We start from the raw sequence: 17,875 nt of genomic DNA, 5'->3' as shown, positions 1-17,875 counted from the left end.
CTACTCCAGTGAACACACGAATGATAAGAAAGCAAAACAGCTTTATTGCTGTTATGGAGAAAATTTTAGTGGTCTGGGTAGAAGATCAAATCAGCCACAACATTCCCTTAAGTCAAAGCCTAATCAAGAACAAGGCCCTAACTCTGTTCAGTTCTGTGAAGGCTGAGAAAGGTCAGGAAGTTGCAGACGAAACGTTTAAAGCTAGCAGAGGTTGGTTCATGAAGTTTAAGGAAAGACACTTATGCAGGTGAAGCAGCAGGTGCTGATACAGAAGCTGCAGCACGTTATCCAGAGATCTATCTAGTATAATTAATGAAGGTGGCTACACTAGACAACAGATTTTCAATGTAGATGAAACCGCTTTGTATTGGAAGAAGATACCATCTAGGACTTTCATAACTCGAGGGGAGAAGTCAATACCTGGCTTCAGATCTTCCGAGGACAGGCTGACTCTCTTGTTAGGAGCTAATGCAGTTAGTGACTTTACGTTGAAGCCAATGCTCATTTACCATCTGAAAATCCTAGGGCTGTTAAGAATCACACTAAATCTTCTCTGCCTGTGCTCTATGACTGGATCAGCAAAGCCTGGTAACAGCACATCTGTTAAGACCTTCTGCTCAGAAGAAAAGATTCTTTTCAAAATGTTATTGCTCATTAACAATGTTCCTGGACACCCAAGAGCTCTGATGGAGATGCACAATGAGGTTAATGTTGTTTTTATGCCTGCTGAATTAAATCCACTCTGCAGCCCATGGATCAAGGAGTAATTTTGACTTTTAAGTCTTACTATTTAAGAAATACATTTTATAAGGCAGTTGCTGCCATGCATAGTGATTCCTCTGATGGACCTGAGGAAAGTAAACTGAAAACCTTCTGGAAAGGATTCACTATCATAGATGCCATTAAGAACATTTGTGATTCATGGGAAGAGGTCAAAATATCAACATTAACAGGACTTTTGAAAGAAGTTGATTCCAACTCCCATGGATGCCTTTGAGGGGTTCAAAGTTTCAGTGGAGGATTTAGAAGTGGAGCCTAAAGATGTGACTGAATTGCTATAATCTCGTGATAAAATTTCAATGAATGAGGAGTTGTTCCTTATGGATGAGCAAAGAAAGTGGACTGTTGAAATGACAACAAAGGATTTAGAATATTATATAAACTTAGTTGTTAAAGTAGCAGCAGGGTTTGAGAGTACTGACTTCAGTTTTGAAAACAGTTCTAATGTGGGTAAAATGCTGTCAAACAGCATCACAGGTTACAGAGAAACTGTTAGCAAATTGAAGAGTTGATCGTTGTGACAGACTTCGTCGTTGTTTTAAGAAACTGCTGCAGCCACCACCTTGGTCAGTCAGCAGCTATCAGCATTGAGGCAAGACACTCCAGCAGCAAAAATAGTACAGCTCACTGAAGGCTTAGATGATGGTTAGCATTTTTTTGGTTGTTGTTCCTATCTCTTTAATGAGATCAAAGGCTCCTGTGTATGTCATCGGGGTAGAGCTAACACGGTCCCTCTCCGTAGGACTCTAGCCCTTTCAGGCAGATTCTAGGAGGGCAGGGAGAGGACAGAGAGAACTCAAGGGTTGTTTCTAGTGGGCAGGTAACCCACCCACCCTCCCAAAATTGCTTATAGTATGTCCCCTTCACTGGAAGCTAGCCCCACAGAAGAAAGTTGGGTATGGAATCTAGGGACAGTGTCCAAGGGGAGTGGTCCCCCGGATCTGGCTGGGTGGCACTAGCCCTTGCCGCCTTGACTGGCTCACCCTCCCTGGAGTCAGGACAAGAGCAGAGTTCAATACTCAAGTCACCAGTCAGGTAGTGATAGTGGCAGGGGTAGGGACAGAGCTCAGCCCTGCCCAGGCTCACTCTCCTGATGAGAGAGGGCACTCTGGTGAAGGAAACACCTTTCGCATTTGCTCCTTTGCAGTGGCAGGGCAGCTAAACGTAGAGGAGCAGCAGGTCCATTCCCTGGAAGCAGTCAGGGGGCAGCCTGGGACCACGGTGTAAAGAGGTGGTGGTGTGACTGGTCAGTGAACCACATCTTCATAGGCTGGGGATGTGAAGTTGCTGAGGAGGTGAAGGTCAGGCAGTGAACTAGTAGGAACAGGGCCAGCCCCATGGCGTGCCCCATAGTAGGCGAACAAGTTGATCTCATGCTGCTGCTATTGCTGCAGCTGGCGTTTAGCTCGTCAATGATGGAAGGCACGACAGTAGTTAAAGAGGATGAGGACGGTCCAGAGCAGCCAGGACCACCAGAGCTCATCGCTGTAGGTGCAGTAGCAACCACTCTCACAGAGGTAGGGTTGGTTGTTCACACCTGGGCAAAGCTCTCAAAGCTGCTGTTGCGACCCCCAGGCCTCCTCGCTGCTGTTCCCACTGCTGGCCCAGCCTTGCTCCACCTACAGCCCCCCGAAGACTGTAGCCTCCTCTGCTGCCAGCCACCCCACCTCTGCCACCTCTGCTGCTACTGCCATGGTCCCTGTGTGGGCCCTCTGCACTGCTGCCACCATCACTTGGCAGCCAGAGCTCCATGCCGCTGGTTAGCATGTTTTAGCAATGAAATATTTATTAATTAATGTATGTACCTTGTTTCTTAAAAGATACAGTGCTAGAGCACAATTAATAGACTACAGTATAATATAAAAATAATTTTAGTGTACTGGGAAACAAAAAAATTCATGTGACTCACTTTATTGCAATATTATATTGGTTTTATAGAAGTGTTCTGGAACTGTACCCGCAGTATCGCTGAGGTATGCCTGTACTTCAGCTTGTATCTCCTAAAAAAGGGGAGGGGCATCTTTATGTAATTAACATGCCATTATCACACTGAAGAAATTTAACATTGATACAGTACTATTAGTTAATATACTGTCTGTATTAACATTTTTCTAAATTGTCCCGAATATGCCCAATTATCCCACATGTTTGATCCAAGATCAAATCCAAGGATCATACAATACATTTTGTCGTCATGTTTCTTTAGCCTCCTTTAATCTAGAATAGTCCTTCTGCCTTTTTGGCTTTTGTGACATTGATGTTTTTAAGGGTTCCAGGTCTTGTTATTGCTTAGAGTTTGATCAGAAATATTAGATGAGGACTGAGACGGGTAAATGCACCTTAGAAAGTAATGGACCCACCAGGCCTGTTACCTAAATTACAAAGAATCTTCTAACATACTCCTCTGGAAAATGTATTAGATTAGTATTGAGTTGTCTCTGGCATCACTTAAATGATGTATAAAGATACAGCAATTTGGGGGAAAGGAAAGACTTTCCTAAAATTATAGGCTGACACCTAAGAGGCTTATCAATTACCAAATGGGATACAGATTTATTCTCTTGGACTTTAGGAAAGGAAACTACAGGGGATTCCAGAAACTTTAGCTGACCAGGGTAGCAGCTTTCTGCCCTGGTGTCTGGAGATCAGAGGAGGAGAATCAGGATCTGAAATACTTTTCCTCAGTGTTTTTCACTTATTCGTTCTTCGAAGATTTGTTAAGCTCCTGACAGTGCCGGGCACTATGCTAAGTGCTGGGAATCCAAAGGTGAAAAAGGCAGTCCCTGCCATCAGGTTGCTTACAGTCTGTCTGGGGAGAGGATACTAATGGGAATGAATCTGGAGACAGGGAGGCTGGAAGCAGGATTGATTAAGTACTGCTATGAAGTAGACACCTACCTGTGAGCTTAGGGATGCAGCTGAGCTAAGTTCTGTGTGCAGGATCAGACACAGGTGACTCTTACCCCTCTTTGTTGGCAGCTGGACAAGCAGGACCGAGCCAAGATCACTGACTTAGGATTCTGCAAGCCAGAGGCCATGATGTCAGGCAGCATTGTGGGGACGCCAATCCATATGGCCCCTGAACTTTTCACAGGTAAGCTGGAGGGCAGGGAATGGGTTTGGGAGGGGCTCCGTACTGTAACCCTGAGTGCTACCCCTTGTGCTAAGAGTAGTGTCCACAAGTAGTGCTTGCAGACCCAGCATAGGCAAGGGAGAAAACAGTACAGGGAAAAACTAAGACAAGTAGGGGGAAAGTAAAGAGGTAAAGGGGTCAGAAAGAAAAGTGCAAACAGGAGTTACCAACTATTCTTGTGGATGTCTCTCTGGATCATAATTGCAACCAATTTTTTTAATCATAAAAAACTGGTTGAATAACTCCTATACTACATTAAGAGTTGTCTTCTGTCATTAAAGAACTTATAGATGACAGGGATATATTATTAATAGAGGGCAATATAAGACTACATGTGACAAAGTGCTAAGTTAAATGCTACATAATGTCATGTTGGCATTCAGAGAAGGAATAAATGTAGGTTGCAGTGTTTGATGGTTTCGTAGTAGAGGTAAGATTTTAGGTAGAACTGGAGCCATCTGGAAAAATTGGTAGGTGGAAAGGGAATTCATATTTTTAAAGTATATTCTTTGAGCTAGGCAGCGTATGTTTTTTCATATATTTTATTCCATTTAATCCTCATTAGAATTCTGTGGTGATGTTGATGCATTTTTATGTCCATATTATGGATAAAGTTAAGTCAAGGCCAGATTGCTGAAGAAATCCAGCCCAGAACACTGAGCTAGAAGTCATGGAGCTAGGAATGGAGTTCAGGTCCTTTTGTCTCTAGTATCTAACCATGTATCATCATGAAAGAAAGAAAGTTCTGGAGTCTGGGGAATGGGAAATATGAAAAAAATTGCGGAATAGAAATAAGCACGACAGGAAAGAAATCCATATGGGGACTATTACCAAACCAGGTTGGAGATGAAATGCAGTGAGCTTGAAATTCACACAGAGGGGTGAAGGCGTATGTTGAAGAAGTAAGGTGCAGTTGTGCTTTTAAGCAGCAAGGAATGAAGATGTTATGGAAGATTAGCTCAGCAGCAGTAGGTCGAGGAAGCTGAGTGGCAAGAACCAAGGCAGGGAAATGGTGGCTGCCTTCATGATTAGGTTGGTGATAATACTCAAACAAACTGACAAGAAACTGATAGGTTGGAGATAATTCAGAGGAAGAATGGGCAATGTTTTTTTTTTTTAAGTTGATATGAGTGATAACAACAACAACAAAAAATGACTAAACAGTGACTCCAAGGTTTTGACCCTGAAGGGATGAGGAGGGGGGCATGATTGTTTGGGAAGATGGAAAGGTAATCACAGGTTACTCCTTAGTATTGGTAAGAGTTGAGTTAGCACTATATCTGAATTTCATCAGCCTCATGAACAAGTCCTCCCCAGACCCTTCACTGAGTGATCCGCATAAGAATTAGGAGTTAGCTGGAGAGCTGTAGTCCTACCCACACCGGAACGAAGTACACAGTCATCATTTTTCTTTCTCTAGATTTCCTTTTCAAAATTAAATTTCTGTTCTCCCTGCTATTATAATTTTTTTTTTTTTTTTGTGGCAACTTCATATTTACATTTCTTTTGTTTCTACTGCAGTCCATTCTATTGCTGTCAGAATTATCCTCTAAAATACTTTCCATGTCACCTATGCTCTAAAACATAAATGACTTCTGCTGTTGCCTGAATCCTGACTTCTGTCTGACTTTAAAAATCTTTATATTCTGGATCCAACTTGCCCACTCACCTGTATTTCCTAACTTTATTTCCCTAATATGACCTTTCAAGATTAATCTTTTTGACTGTCCCGTTAAAATAAAAGGCCTGTTTTCCTTCTCCTTTGTCAAGTGCTAGTCTCGGCCTTCTTAATATGTGGCCTGGGCCTTCCCTGCCATAGTTCTTTTCATTATGAAACGGGCGTTATGAATGTGTCCTGCTAATAGGATTGTTATGAGAGAGACTGGATGATAAAAGCTTTAGAAAAAAACGTCTAAAGACCTCTGCAGATGCAAGTTAGTGGTGATGCTGATGATTCTCTCCCTGGCTCACTGCTTGTCTCTCCTTCTTGCTGTAGGGAAGTACGACAATTCCGTGGATGTCTACGCCTTCGGCATTCTTTTCTGGTATATCTGCTCAGGCTCTGTCAAGCTCCCTGAGGCATTTGAGAGGTGCGCCAGCAAAGACCATCTCTGGAACAATGTGCGGAGAGGTGAGAGCCACAAGCCCTACTTTATCCAGACTCCCCCGTGAAGAGCAGACAAACCAGGCACTTGCAGCAGGGCCTCCCATCAGCCCTTTCATTCCGGGCGGCACTGTCCTGAACTGCCTCAAAAAAGGCTTTTTTCTTTAAAATTTCCAATTCTTCAACTTGCTGTGCCACTGTGTTCCAGTTTATCATCACTGTTACTTTTAGATTCTAACCTAGATGTTTACAGTTGAAGCCAAAGCTTATTGCATTTTTTTTTTTTTTTTTTTTTTGGTACATGCCCCTAGCGGGAACCAAACCTGGGTTTCTCTAGTCCACAGGCTGATGCTTCAGCCACTGAGCCAAACCAGCCAGGGCGCTTATTGCATTTTTTAGCATCCTGAGCCCCAACTGGGTCATTAGCCTGAGAGCTTAGCATGCCTATTGGTTGTATTGGTCGCCCTCTCAGTAACTCTGGTCTTATTTCCACGCTCCTTTCTTTAGGAGCCCGCCCAGAACGCCTTCCTGTGTTTGACGAGGAGTGCTGGCAGCTGATGGAAGCCTGTTGGGATGGTGACCCCTCTCAGAGACCTCTCTTGGGCATTGTCCAGCCCATGCTTCAGGGCATCATGGATCGGCTCTGCAAGTCAAATTCTGAGCAGCCAAACAGAGGACTAGATGATTCTACTTGAAAGCAAAGAACTTTCTCTTTCACTCTCTGTCTTTCCTTCCCCTCACCTTTGGCCATGGGAAGAATTTGACAGTTGTTCATTAGGAGAGCTCACAGGGGAATGGACGCTTGCTGGGCAGCTGGAGACCTCCCCAGGCAGAGATGACTCCTGGTAGTGCTGTCAGACGCTGAGCATATTCAGCAGTTCACTGATGCCCCAAGCTGTTCCTTTAGCAAGAGATTGTCTAGGTCATGGGTAAGAGGCTGAAGAAGACAATGTTCTGGCCTTGGAACTGAAAAGGAGGTAAATGTTACCATTGTCTGTTCACTGTGTTACTAAGACAAGCGGGATACTGCATTGGCAGTAGTATTAAAAACAATAATTTTCATAGTTTTGGCTTTAACTAGGGATAGTTTGGTTCTATCCAGTTGTCAGGACCCTTAGAAAATTCAAACTTAGTTCTGGAATTGTGAAAACATAGGAGCGAGAAAATAACTTGTGGCTACCTGGTTCCTGTGGTCTGCACCCAGAGATCTCGGGTTGCACCAGCCAGAGGTCCCAGTGATGAAGCGGAAACAAGGCTGTCCATTCCTTCCAGTGCCAGTGTGTTTACATGTATAGGCCCACATAGCCCTGACTTCTGGAGAGTTTCAGTTACATCACTAAGAGGCCACAAAAAGAAAAAAAATTGTGTGTGTGTGTATGCTATTGGATTTCGAGTTATTGCTACTCCTAGAACAGAATCTCTTCTACCCTTGGGTCTTCATTTTTTTTCTCTTTTTGGTCTCAAGATGGGGAAACTCCAGATAACATGGTAATTAGGGGTGATGTCTGAGAAAAACTGACCCAGTGTGAATGAGTATTTGGTGAGACTGAGACATCACGGACAGTGATCTGGAGGCCATGGGTCTCCATACAAACCCACAGCTTGTTTTTCAAAACTTAAAAAATTCAAAAACTTCTTTCTGTGTTTGACTATAACACATTTATGTTTTTAAACTTGATCAGTGAGCTTTTTAACCAAGGTTTCTTCTGCAACTTGTCCCTTTTTACCTTATTTTAAATATAATGTTTGGGGGAAAGAACCAGATGAAAGAGAAGAACACTTTTTGTAGTTGTGTGTGTGCCCTTTACCCTTGTGTGTTAGTGTCTGGAATGGACCCCCTCCCTTGTATTTGGAAGGTGGGGTGCTGGTTTTTGGGAGAGTTTGTCATGAAATGTACATAAGAAGAAAAACTCTTATGAGTCAAAGGAAGGGGAACAATTTAAATATTGTGCATCTCAGATCCTGACTTCAAGCCTCCCTCAACCAAAATGGTCCATTAGATGTAGAAGAACATGTAGGTGAAGGAATGGACAGTGGAGGTGAGTAACCTCCTCCATCGGCCTAATCCCCAATCACTGTGGTCTGTCCCCTGTGCCTCGTCCCAAACTATGTGAAATAGGTGCCTGAGTAGGTGTGTAAGATAATGGGCAGATTTGCTGCTGGAATTTTCTAGGGTTGTTTGTGACTGAATGACCATCTCTTAAATGTAGGGTATAAATAAGGTCTACAGAAAGTGATCTGTATAACTTTGAAAGCCCAGTTGACTCTGGCTCCCCAGGCTCTGATTATGACATGCGTGAGTGTAGTAGCCCCTGAGCTCTAGCCCTCCAGCAACCGTGTAGCGCTAAGACCTTTCTACTGCAAATGACAAGTTGACGGACCCAGTGCTTTGGGTTCTGTGGGCTCCAGCCTTGTTTCGGTGGAATGTTCAGTCTCTCAGAATTTTTAACACTTATTTAGCTGTACTTCAAGTCACTCTGATTCTTGTCAGCATTAGCTCATTGCCCTTCTGGGACTATGATGGCCTTCTAGGGAACCATGTTCAAGTTTAAAAAGTAGAGGAATAGTCCCTACTTGCTGGAAAATCAGTGTAAGTCTTGTTCTGTATGAAATTTCAAGAAAGTTTTTATATAGTTCTTTTTTTCAGAAATTGCAAGAAAGCTTTTATATAGTTCCCTTTTCCAGTCTTTTTAACTCTGACTATAATCAGGAGTCTGTGCTCCCATTATGGAGACCACATTCCTAACATTCTTTGGAAGTCTTAGTTCATACCCCCATTCACACAGGGGAGGGTAGGTTTTTACCACCCAGAGTCCCTTTTCCGTTTATCCCCTGTGGCTTAGTCTGCTCTCAGACGTCAGTTTTCTAGCAGATGCCCCACATATTTTGCCTGAGGAGGGAGGGAGGGGCTAGTGGATGAGTAGTTGTGTTACAGTTCATTAAATTAAAAAAAAAAAAAAAGTATTCAGAGAAAGGTGCAGAATATTCCTGAAAGTCTCCAGGCCAGCCAAAGCCCACATGTCGACATTCGGAGGTGTTAAACACTCAGCAGGCTGAGTGCAGGAATACATATGTATAACACGTGTATACTTTGCTTTTGTTTTACAACCATTGTCAGCAAATTTCAGATTCTTTGTTCCTTGGCATCCGTTGTTATTAAAGTGATGGAATGCCATGAAATGTACTGTATTGTATATTACTTGGGAAGATACTAAGTATTAAAGATGTTTGGTGGCACTTGGGCTGTTAAAAGCTCAGCAAGACCAAAGTCTGAAGAATTTACCTCCTAGCTTTGGCTGTATGTGCTCCTACTGGTGAGGTGAGACAGTGGCTGGGGAGGAAGAAGGATGAGATGAAAGGATTACCTGTGTTTTATCCTTCTAGTCAGTTTAATTAGGGCAATGTACCTCAGCCCGAGAATGATCACCTGGCCATTTTTAATGCACTTGAAGTCTGATCACTTATGTTGCTTCAGAACTGAGTGGGGGACCTTCCTGCAGAGCAATCAGAAGACATGGAGTCTGGAGCCAGGCGTGGCTGACCCTGTGCCTAGGAAGCCAGCAGCAAGGTCAGTCGTGGGTGGAGGAATGCTCGTTGGGGGGGGGTTTCCACAGGCGTGCCCTAGTTCCCTTATCCTCTGCAGAGTAGCTCACTGATGACAAGCCTTTCACAGCTCTGGAAAGAAGGACTATGCTGGTTCTTCCCAGACCAAAGAGAGTCACTTGTGACTCCATCACTTTCAGGGGGACAGAGCCTAGGCAGAAGCTTTTCCTAATTTTTAACACTAAAAGTCAAGGTAACAGTGGAGGAAAGGATACGTTACTATCACAGATAGAAATAGGGGAATGGCAGAACTCTCAACTGGTACCTGTTAGCTCTCCAATACTTTTTTTTTTCATCTTTGCTTGAGTAGCCAAAGGTATTGGAGAAGTTTTTTTGTTACCAGACAAGTGGTTTGGGATGCAATGTGATAACTGCACTGAATGACACTTTATTTTTTGGGTTTTATTCAGCACTGACAAGCCAAGGGGGGATTGGTGGTTACAGGAGCACATGGGGGAATAGGGACTCCCTCTGGCCTTACTTTGGCAAGAAGGCATGCTTGGTGTTCTGTCTGGCTAATCAGGGAACCCTCAAACTCCACAGTGCATCAGAGCGGGCTACAGGACCCTCCAAGAGTCCATTGCCAAAAGAGTAGTTTCTTTGAGATTTCAAAGCTTGATTTTGGGATTTGCTGGATCAAATAACCCACTTTCTTTTCAAAAAGAAAAAAAAGAGGGTTTTATCCTTCGAAATATGCAGGTGTGGCAGGTAAGGATTAGTATGGCTGTTAATAAGTATGGCAGGAGTAACTCTGAGAAACTTATATCGTGAACTCCCTTGGGGATTTCAAGGAGCACTACTGTTCTTGTAAGGGTTTTATTTTTAACTTCATCTGCTTTGTTAACATCCAGTCCAATTGAGATGATTGCAGAGACTATGTGAACACCTGGCACTGGGTAGGCCTTCTTCCCCGGAGGGTTGAAAAGAAAATTGGTCTGGACAGCTTGTTGTCTTTTGTCATTATGTAATATTTTTGTTTGTTTTAAAGCGCTAATGTTTATTATGGTGTTAAATAAAAGTGTAACATACTAAATGTGTAGAATAAAAGTGCAATAAGTAGAGAAATTACTTTGGCACAAACTTCAGTCCTTACACTCTCCTTTCTTGTGCTACCTGTCTCTTTCCACATTGTTACATTTCCACATTGTTACAGCAGGACCCTGTTAATTTTGTGTATTTTTAAGAGACGCAATTAAGGGATAAGTCTTCACTTAGTGTAATTTTGAAGGGTTGGGTTTGGTTTTATAGAATCCTGTATACCTGTTGAGGTGCACAAATACCAGATGTGCTGTATAATAAAGATCACATTAACGTTTAGGTTTACATGTGTTTGGCCTTCGTTTTCCCTGTGTTGACAGGACACTCCTTATTCTATTCCATTTCCACTGGGACCTCTGCAGTCAGATGTCTTTCAGTTTGCCTTAGAGATTGATGGAACATGCCACTTGATTTCCAGTTACTTGACATTATCACACCAGAAAGTGGGGCAAGGCAATGGAAGGTAGGACAGCCGAGAAGAGGGGAGCAAGGTGTGACAGCAGTTTATTTTTCAGAGCCTTTCCTGGGTTCACACATGTTTCTTCAGCTTCTCAGCACAAACTTGCAACATTCTGAGCTCATGCAGAGCCTAGCTATTCTTTACTGTGAGAGAATCTAGGGATGGAATCTATATACTGGACTATCTGCATTTGGAATATTTCAATTTTCTGTTTAGGTTCACCCCACCTTCAGATTTGCTTGCCAGGCAGTGCCCGGCCGGCACCACCACAGGCCACTGCCAGCAGAGTGGCACGACCTGTCGTCAGCAGGCAGCATGCCTGCTCTTCCCGTAGTGTGCTTGTTTTATCTGCTTTTGGGGTTACTATTTCATGCTTATATGGCTGCATCATTTTTTGCTATATCTGCTTATGATTTGACTGCAACACAAGTTTAGCCAGGAGATGGCAGCACACCTTAAACAGCTGTAGTGTTTTTGAGTAAGTCTTAAAGGAAAAGCTAAAGCAGAATCTCAGTGGTTCTCTGCCTACCCTACACAAAAGTCATTTAATCTCAGTGGTTCTCGGCCTACCCTACACAAAAGTCATTTAATGCAGGTCAGCCGTTTACACTTGTGAAACTCTCCATTAAATTCCAGCCACCCGTCACAGCCAAATATATCCCGTCTTACATGCATGTACCCGATACTCTAGCATGAAGTTCAGCATGAGTTCTCTTAACTGCCTCTCTAACCATTATTAATTTGGAGTAAATAGCTTGTAGTACATACATTTTTAGATTGGGTATGCTTTTCTAAGAAGCCATACCTTAGCAGGCTTGTCTCTTGAGTAGGACAACTGGGGTGGCCTTCCTGGTCCTGTGATTGAGTGGGGTTCAGAGGGGAGAGGCCACCAAGTTTCTGAACACTGTTGAATTTAACTTAGACATTTTTACCTTTAGTAGGATCCCAAGGTGTCCACGAAGTGCAGTTACAGGTGGCCATTGAATTGGATGAGGTCTTGGGGTCCTCCTAGGGAAGGCCTGCTCCTCAGTATATTCTAAAGGTGTCATTTCAAATCAGTGGGAAAAATAGACTATTTTATGAAACTAGATATTCACCTGAGAAAAAAATAGGCTCAAATCATGCCAAAAAAAAAAAAAAAAAGTATACTAAAGATCTAAATATTAAAAGGAACTATAAAGGAAAGATACAGCGGCACACACATTGAGTATTTGTTATATATTAGGCGCTATTCTAAATGCTTTACATATATTAACTCACTTATGCTTCACCAGAACCTCATTTACTTATGAGAAAATTAAGTACCAGAGTCATGCAAGTGATAAATGCCAGAGCTGGGATTTGAACCTAAGAAGTCCATCTCCAGAACCTCTCGTTCTACAACTAACCACTATGCCGTTCTGCCTCTGGGAAAAAAATGTGTGTATATTCATTTATTGTTTGGAGGAAGGGAGAACTATTTGAGTGTGATCAGGAAACCAGAAGGCATAAAGAAAAAGCGATAGAAATGATAAAGAACACATATACATCCAAAGACACCAAAAGCAAAATTAAGATAGATCATTAATTTGGAGACAATAATTACATAACTGATGAAAGATTCATATTCCTAATATATGAAGAAACCAATAAAAAATTTTAAAAACAAATTGGCTAATACATATTTGAAAAAAAAAAAATATTTAGCCCTGGCCGGTTTGGCTCAGCGGTTAGAGCATCGGCCTGCAGTACAGAGAGACCCGGGTTTGGTTCCCGCTAAGGGCACGTACCTCGGTTGCAGTTTGTCCCCGGCCCTGGTTGGGTCGTGCGGGTGGCAGCCACTCGATGTGTCCCTTTCACATCTATGTTTCTCTCTCTCTCTCTCCCTCCCACTCTATCCGAACAAAAAATGGAAAAAAAATGTCCTCGGGTGAGGATAAAAAAAAAAAAAAAATTATTCTCAGTAGTAATCGGGGGAAATGTATATGAAGACCAAAAAGATATTTCCATCTATCAAACTCCTGAAAATAAATTTAAAAACCTATTTATAAGTGTGGGTGATGAGCACTACTTCCTATGTTGTCAGGAGGTAGCTAGCCACAAAAGGGTAATTTGGCAGTACCTAATATAAGCATTTTATTTTAAATATTTTGTTTGTTTGTTTTTTTAGAGCTAGAGGAAGGGGGAGAGAGATAGAAACATTGATATGAGAGAGATATCGATAAGCTGCCTCCTGCACACCCCCTACTGGGGATCAAGCCCGCAACCCAGGCATGTGCCCTGACCAGGAATCAAACCAAGACCTCTCAGTCCATGGGATAACACTCAATCCACTGAGCCACACCAGCCAGGCAAATTTTTTAAATGTATATATCCTTTGCTCCAGAAATGACTTCTAGGCAGTCTCCTACCTACAGAAATATTTGCACAGGTGTGTAAAGCTATAAATATAAGGATGTTTATTGCATAATTTTTTTACACTTTTTACTAAAAACATGGATACATTTATTTTTGAAATTCTGTCCTAAGGATTTACTGACCACTTCATTTTACAGTAATAAAGCAGCTAATTAAATTATTTACAAAGTTAATGTATTTTTAATTGCATTTTGGGGGGTGAAATTAAAATTGGGGAAACCTAAAGTTATACAGGTTTTCGGTGTACAATTCTATAACACATCACATGTATATTGTATGTTCACCACCCCAAGTCAAGTCTCCTTTGTCACCACTTATCCTCCCTTTACCCTCTCCTGCCTCCCCCCACCCGCCTTGCATCATTATTTGTAATACTAAAAAGTTGGAGGCAATGTTAATGTCTGACAAGGGAAGGTTAAATTATGGAGCTCATACCATGGAATACTACGCAGCTTCAAAAAGGAATGACATCTCTATGTACGGACAAGAAAATATGTTTATACTATATCATCAGGTTAAAAATAATTTTTATAAGAGTATATTTGTTATGACCCCTTTTTATGTAAAAATCCCTTCCATTCCCCATGACCCCATATTATCTAGAGATTTAGTCCACTTCTCTCTATATATATGTATAGGAAAAAGTTTGTAAGCATATATATCAAACTGGTAACTGGTATTCCTAGGGAGAGAACTTTCAACTTTTAGTGTATTGAATTTTTGTTATTGTATTGTTCATCTGCTATGAACATCTATTTTTCTCATGTTTTAAGAAAGTGAATGAAATGGCTAATTTAGGAGAAAGGAAATATGTTTTGGAAAGGTATTAGGGGCCCACAAAATCAACAGGAAACTGCAACATCAGGCTCACAGAATCAGTAGGCAGGAACCAGGGTAGATTTGCAGGCTACTGCAAAGGGCTCACTATGGCTGTGCAGAACCATCTTCACTCAGGAGTCGGCAGCCAGGGAGAATTCTGTCGACTGGCCCAGCAGGGGCCCAGGCCCATCTCCTAGCTGTGTTGGTTCAGAACTGGAAGGCTCTATCCAACTCCAGATTCCGGGTGAAAGGTAGATTTTCCCGCTCACTAAAACTGTATTCAATGGAGATGTCATTCCTAAAAGGTAATCAAAGGGCTGTTAGGAAAGGGACCTAGATTCAGGACAGGCCCCAGGTGACAGATGTCCACTTGGGCTGCTTGACATCACATTCACCTTTCTGGCTCTACTTGGGAGGCAAGGTGGTGAGAGTAGATTTACAGACTGGAGCCAGTGCATGGAGGATCGTCTGTGGGTTACTTGGAAAGACATGAAAAAAGCTGGAGTTTTTTTCATCTCAAGAAGACTCCGTTGGCTTCTATTTCCTTTCCTCTCCCTCCCTTTTTCTCAGCATGGCTTCCCAATGAAGTCCATCATAAAGATGCTCAAGTGCCTAAGAATATGCTAAATCAGAACCTTTCTACTGTGTGGAGTCCAGGAACTGAAAAAGCAAAAGGATGGGGAAATGCCAGCCTCAACGTGAAGCCACAGGCTCTGAAAATCAAGAGCCACCAACTGGGAACGTGGAGAAACAACGCAGAGCTTGAGACATTTTACAGAGCAGGATTTGCGTACAGTTTTTAAAAGTTATTATTTACTGTTCGATACTTGCAAAACCAGCATATGTAACGTCCTTGTAATTATGAAACATGATTTTTGAAAAGTGAACTCGCCATGTAATGTGTGGACCAGAACATGACCATAGTTTTGAAGCCCCAGATGCCAACCCTCCACCTTTCCCACCCCAAGGTTACTGTAGGCCTGTAAAAAAAAAAGGTTTTCCAAATATACATGTACCTTAAACAATATATAATTTGATTTTGCATTTCTTCTTGAGCTTTATAAAAATGGTGTTAAGCTGTGTTTAGTCTTCTATAACTTTTTCTTTTCACTGCAGTACATTTGTTTTCACTGTAGTGTATTATTCTGATGTGTGAGTGGACTGCAGTTTGGCCATTCTCTATTTTTCTCAGGAAACCAACTTTTGGTTTGGCTGTTTCCCTCATAGTATCTCTGTTTTCTATTTTATTAATTCGTGCTCATCTTAGTTATTAGCTTCTCTGTTCTCCCTTTTCAGGCCATTCCAATGTTCATTGCTTTCCCCATCTTCTTCTTTTTTTTTTTCATTCTCACCCAAGGACATTTTCCCATTTTTGTTCAGACAGAGTAGGAGGGAGAGAGAGGAAGAGAGAGAAAAAACCATCGATGTGAAAGGGACACATTGAGTGGCTGCCTCCCACACGACCCCAACCAGGGCTGAGAATGAATTGCAACCGAGGTACGCGGTGCCCTTGAGCGGAATCAAACCCACAACTCATTGGTCTGTGGGCTGACGCTCTAACCACTGAGCCAAACCAGCCAGGGTTCCCCCTATCTTCTTAAGTTGGATGCTTAACTCATTAACTTTTAACCTTCCTCCTTTTCTCTGAACCGCAGGCCGACGCTCTAACCGCTGAGCCAAACCCGCCAGGGCCCTTTCTCCTTTTCTAACATAAATACTAAATATCAGAATTTCCCTTTAAATACTATTGCTGCATCCCACAAGATGTAATATGTAACATTTTTGTTATTGTTCAGTTTTAAGTGTTTCCTAATTGTCATTGTGATTTATTCTTTGCCCTGAGTTTTACATACATATGTTTTTTTTTTCATTTATTTTTTATTGATTTTAGAGAGAGGAAGGGAAAGAGAAAGAGAGAGAGAGAGAGAGATCCATGTAAGAGAGAAACATCAGTTGGTTGCCACCTGCACACACCCTGATGGGGATCAAACCCACATCCTGGGTATGTGCCCTGACTGGGAATTGAACCTGCCACTATTTTGTGTACAGGATGACACTTCAACCAACTGAGCCACATTGGCCAAGACTACTAGGTATGTTTTAAAATTTCCAAGTGTAAGGATAAATTCCTTATGTTTTTGTTAATGATTTATAACAATTACATAGTGGGCAGAGAACTAAGTCTATATGACGCGTTTTAAAAATCTGTTGGAACTTGCTTTAATGGGCTAGCTCGTGGTGCATTTCCGTTTTATGTATACATAGAAATAATGGGTGTTTTTATTTTGATGATTCACTGATGAGTGTCCATTTTCCTCTGTGAGACTAAACGACATGAGGGCAAGTGCTGTGCTGTTTTGTTCAGTGTCTGGCATGTAACAGGGATTACGTGAATGCCCTCTCTCTGCCCTTCCGAGTTCACTTTCACCGCTCCACCCAGCTCTGTGCCCCGACATGCTGGCATCTATAACTGCATTTTTTTATTTTTATTTTTTTTTTGCTCTGGGGCTTCCATTTAGATTCAGCTACACTAATGGGGGTCTGGAAGGAGGTGGGAGACACAGGTTGGGGGATTTTCTACACTAGCTCACTTCCAGCCGGGCTGAGTTGGCAGTGGCTGCCTCCTCCCGCAAGGTCACAGCTGCTTTTGTGGCTCTCTGCCACAGCTACGACTCTCATCACAGGTTCCACTAACCTTCCCTTCCCTTCCAAAGCCAAGGAGCTTCCCACTGCTACTAGTCCTAGGGTGCTATGTTGGTTTTCCCATGACCCTGCTTACATCTTTTAAATAGCCCCTTCACTAAGCTTTCTACAGTCCCCCCTTTTGAGTATGCCATCTCTGTCCTGACATGATGGGTACAGCAGGGTAATGAATATTTGTTCAAGTTATGTGAAACATGCACAAATTTGCACAGAGCAAGAGAGGAACTTGGTGTTTGGGAAACTGCGAGTTTAATGAGACCGAAGAGTAGAGGCAAGTGGGCCCTGGAGAGAAATCAGGCGAGAGAGATCGGCGGGGGCCAGATCATGAAGGACCCTGTTGGCCACGTCATGTTCCTACAGCTGTAGCTCTCTGAGAGATAGCAACATGCAGGACGTTTATTGGGGAGTCCCCTACACCTCTTACACCTACACCTTAGATAGGTGGAGGAAGCATGCATGAGCACAGGACAATCTGAAGTACAGTGAAGTTACAAAGTCGGCCTCAGCCGATCCCATGGGGAACTGTGAGCCTGAGATCATTTCAAAATGGTCCCACTTTGAGGCTGCATGGAAGAAGTCCAAGGCCTCTGCCAGTTTAAATGTTGCACAATTCAGGAGCTGGTACAGCCCGTGCTGGCCCGAGGCTATAGCCGAGGCTGGAGATTTTCGAGCCTGCACTCCAGCCCCAGGCCACCCTTTGCCCTGCAGCTTCTACAGCCATACCAGCTCTGGGCATGCTTCATCCCTGACTTGGGAGACTTGGTAAGTAGAGGCCTGGCCGGGTAGCTCGTTTGGCTAGAATGTCATCCCAGTGCATCAGGATTGTGGGTTTGATCCC

The 17,875-nt window shown here is 42.8% G+C and overlaps 1 protein-coding gene and 1 pseudogene across 8 annotated transcripts in view; one reads left to right on the top strand and one right to left on the bottom strand.

Annotated features, from left to right (window-relative positions):
• The window catches only part of DSTYK (dual serine/threonine and tyrosine protein kinase), a 66,256-nt gene extending 55,319 nt beyond the window's left edge, over positions 1 to 10,937 (top strand). For 3 of the 8 annotated variants that reach the window (XM_036271843.1, XM_036271842.1, XM_036271841.1), the window contains 3 exons: positions 3,760 to 3,874; positions 5,910 to 6,044; positions 6,525 to 10,937. In XM_036271843.1, the coding sequence (XP_036127736.1) occupies positions 3,760 to 3,874; positions 5,910 to 6,044; positions 6,525 to 6,712 (438 nt within the window). In that variant the 3' untranslated portion in view covers positions 6,713 to 10,937. The remainder of the gene's footprint in view (positions 1 to 3,759; positions 3,875 to 5,909; positions 6,045 to 6,524) is intronic. The other 5 variants (XR_004960847.1, XR_004960845.1, XR_004960846.1 and 2 more) reach the window with 5 other exon arrangements.
• Positions 1,654 to 2,474, bottom strand: LOC118637601 (annotated as a pseudogene).
• Positions 10,938 to 17,875: the final 6,938 nt, after the last annotated feature.

This window comes from Molossus molossus, unplaced genomic scaffold (assembly GCF_014108415.1).
Source record: "Molossus molossus isolate mMolMol1 unplaced genomic scaffold, mMolMol1.p scaffold_m16_p_20, whole genome shotgun sequence".
Lineage (NCBI taxonomy): Eukaryota > Metazoa > Chordata > Mammalia > Chiroptera > Molossidae > Molossus > Molossus molossus.
The sequence above is the reverse complement of the archived record's forward strand: the minus strand, read 5'-3'. Positions and strand labels throughout refer to the sequence as shown.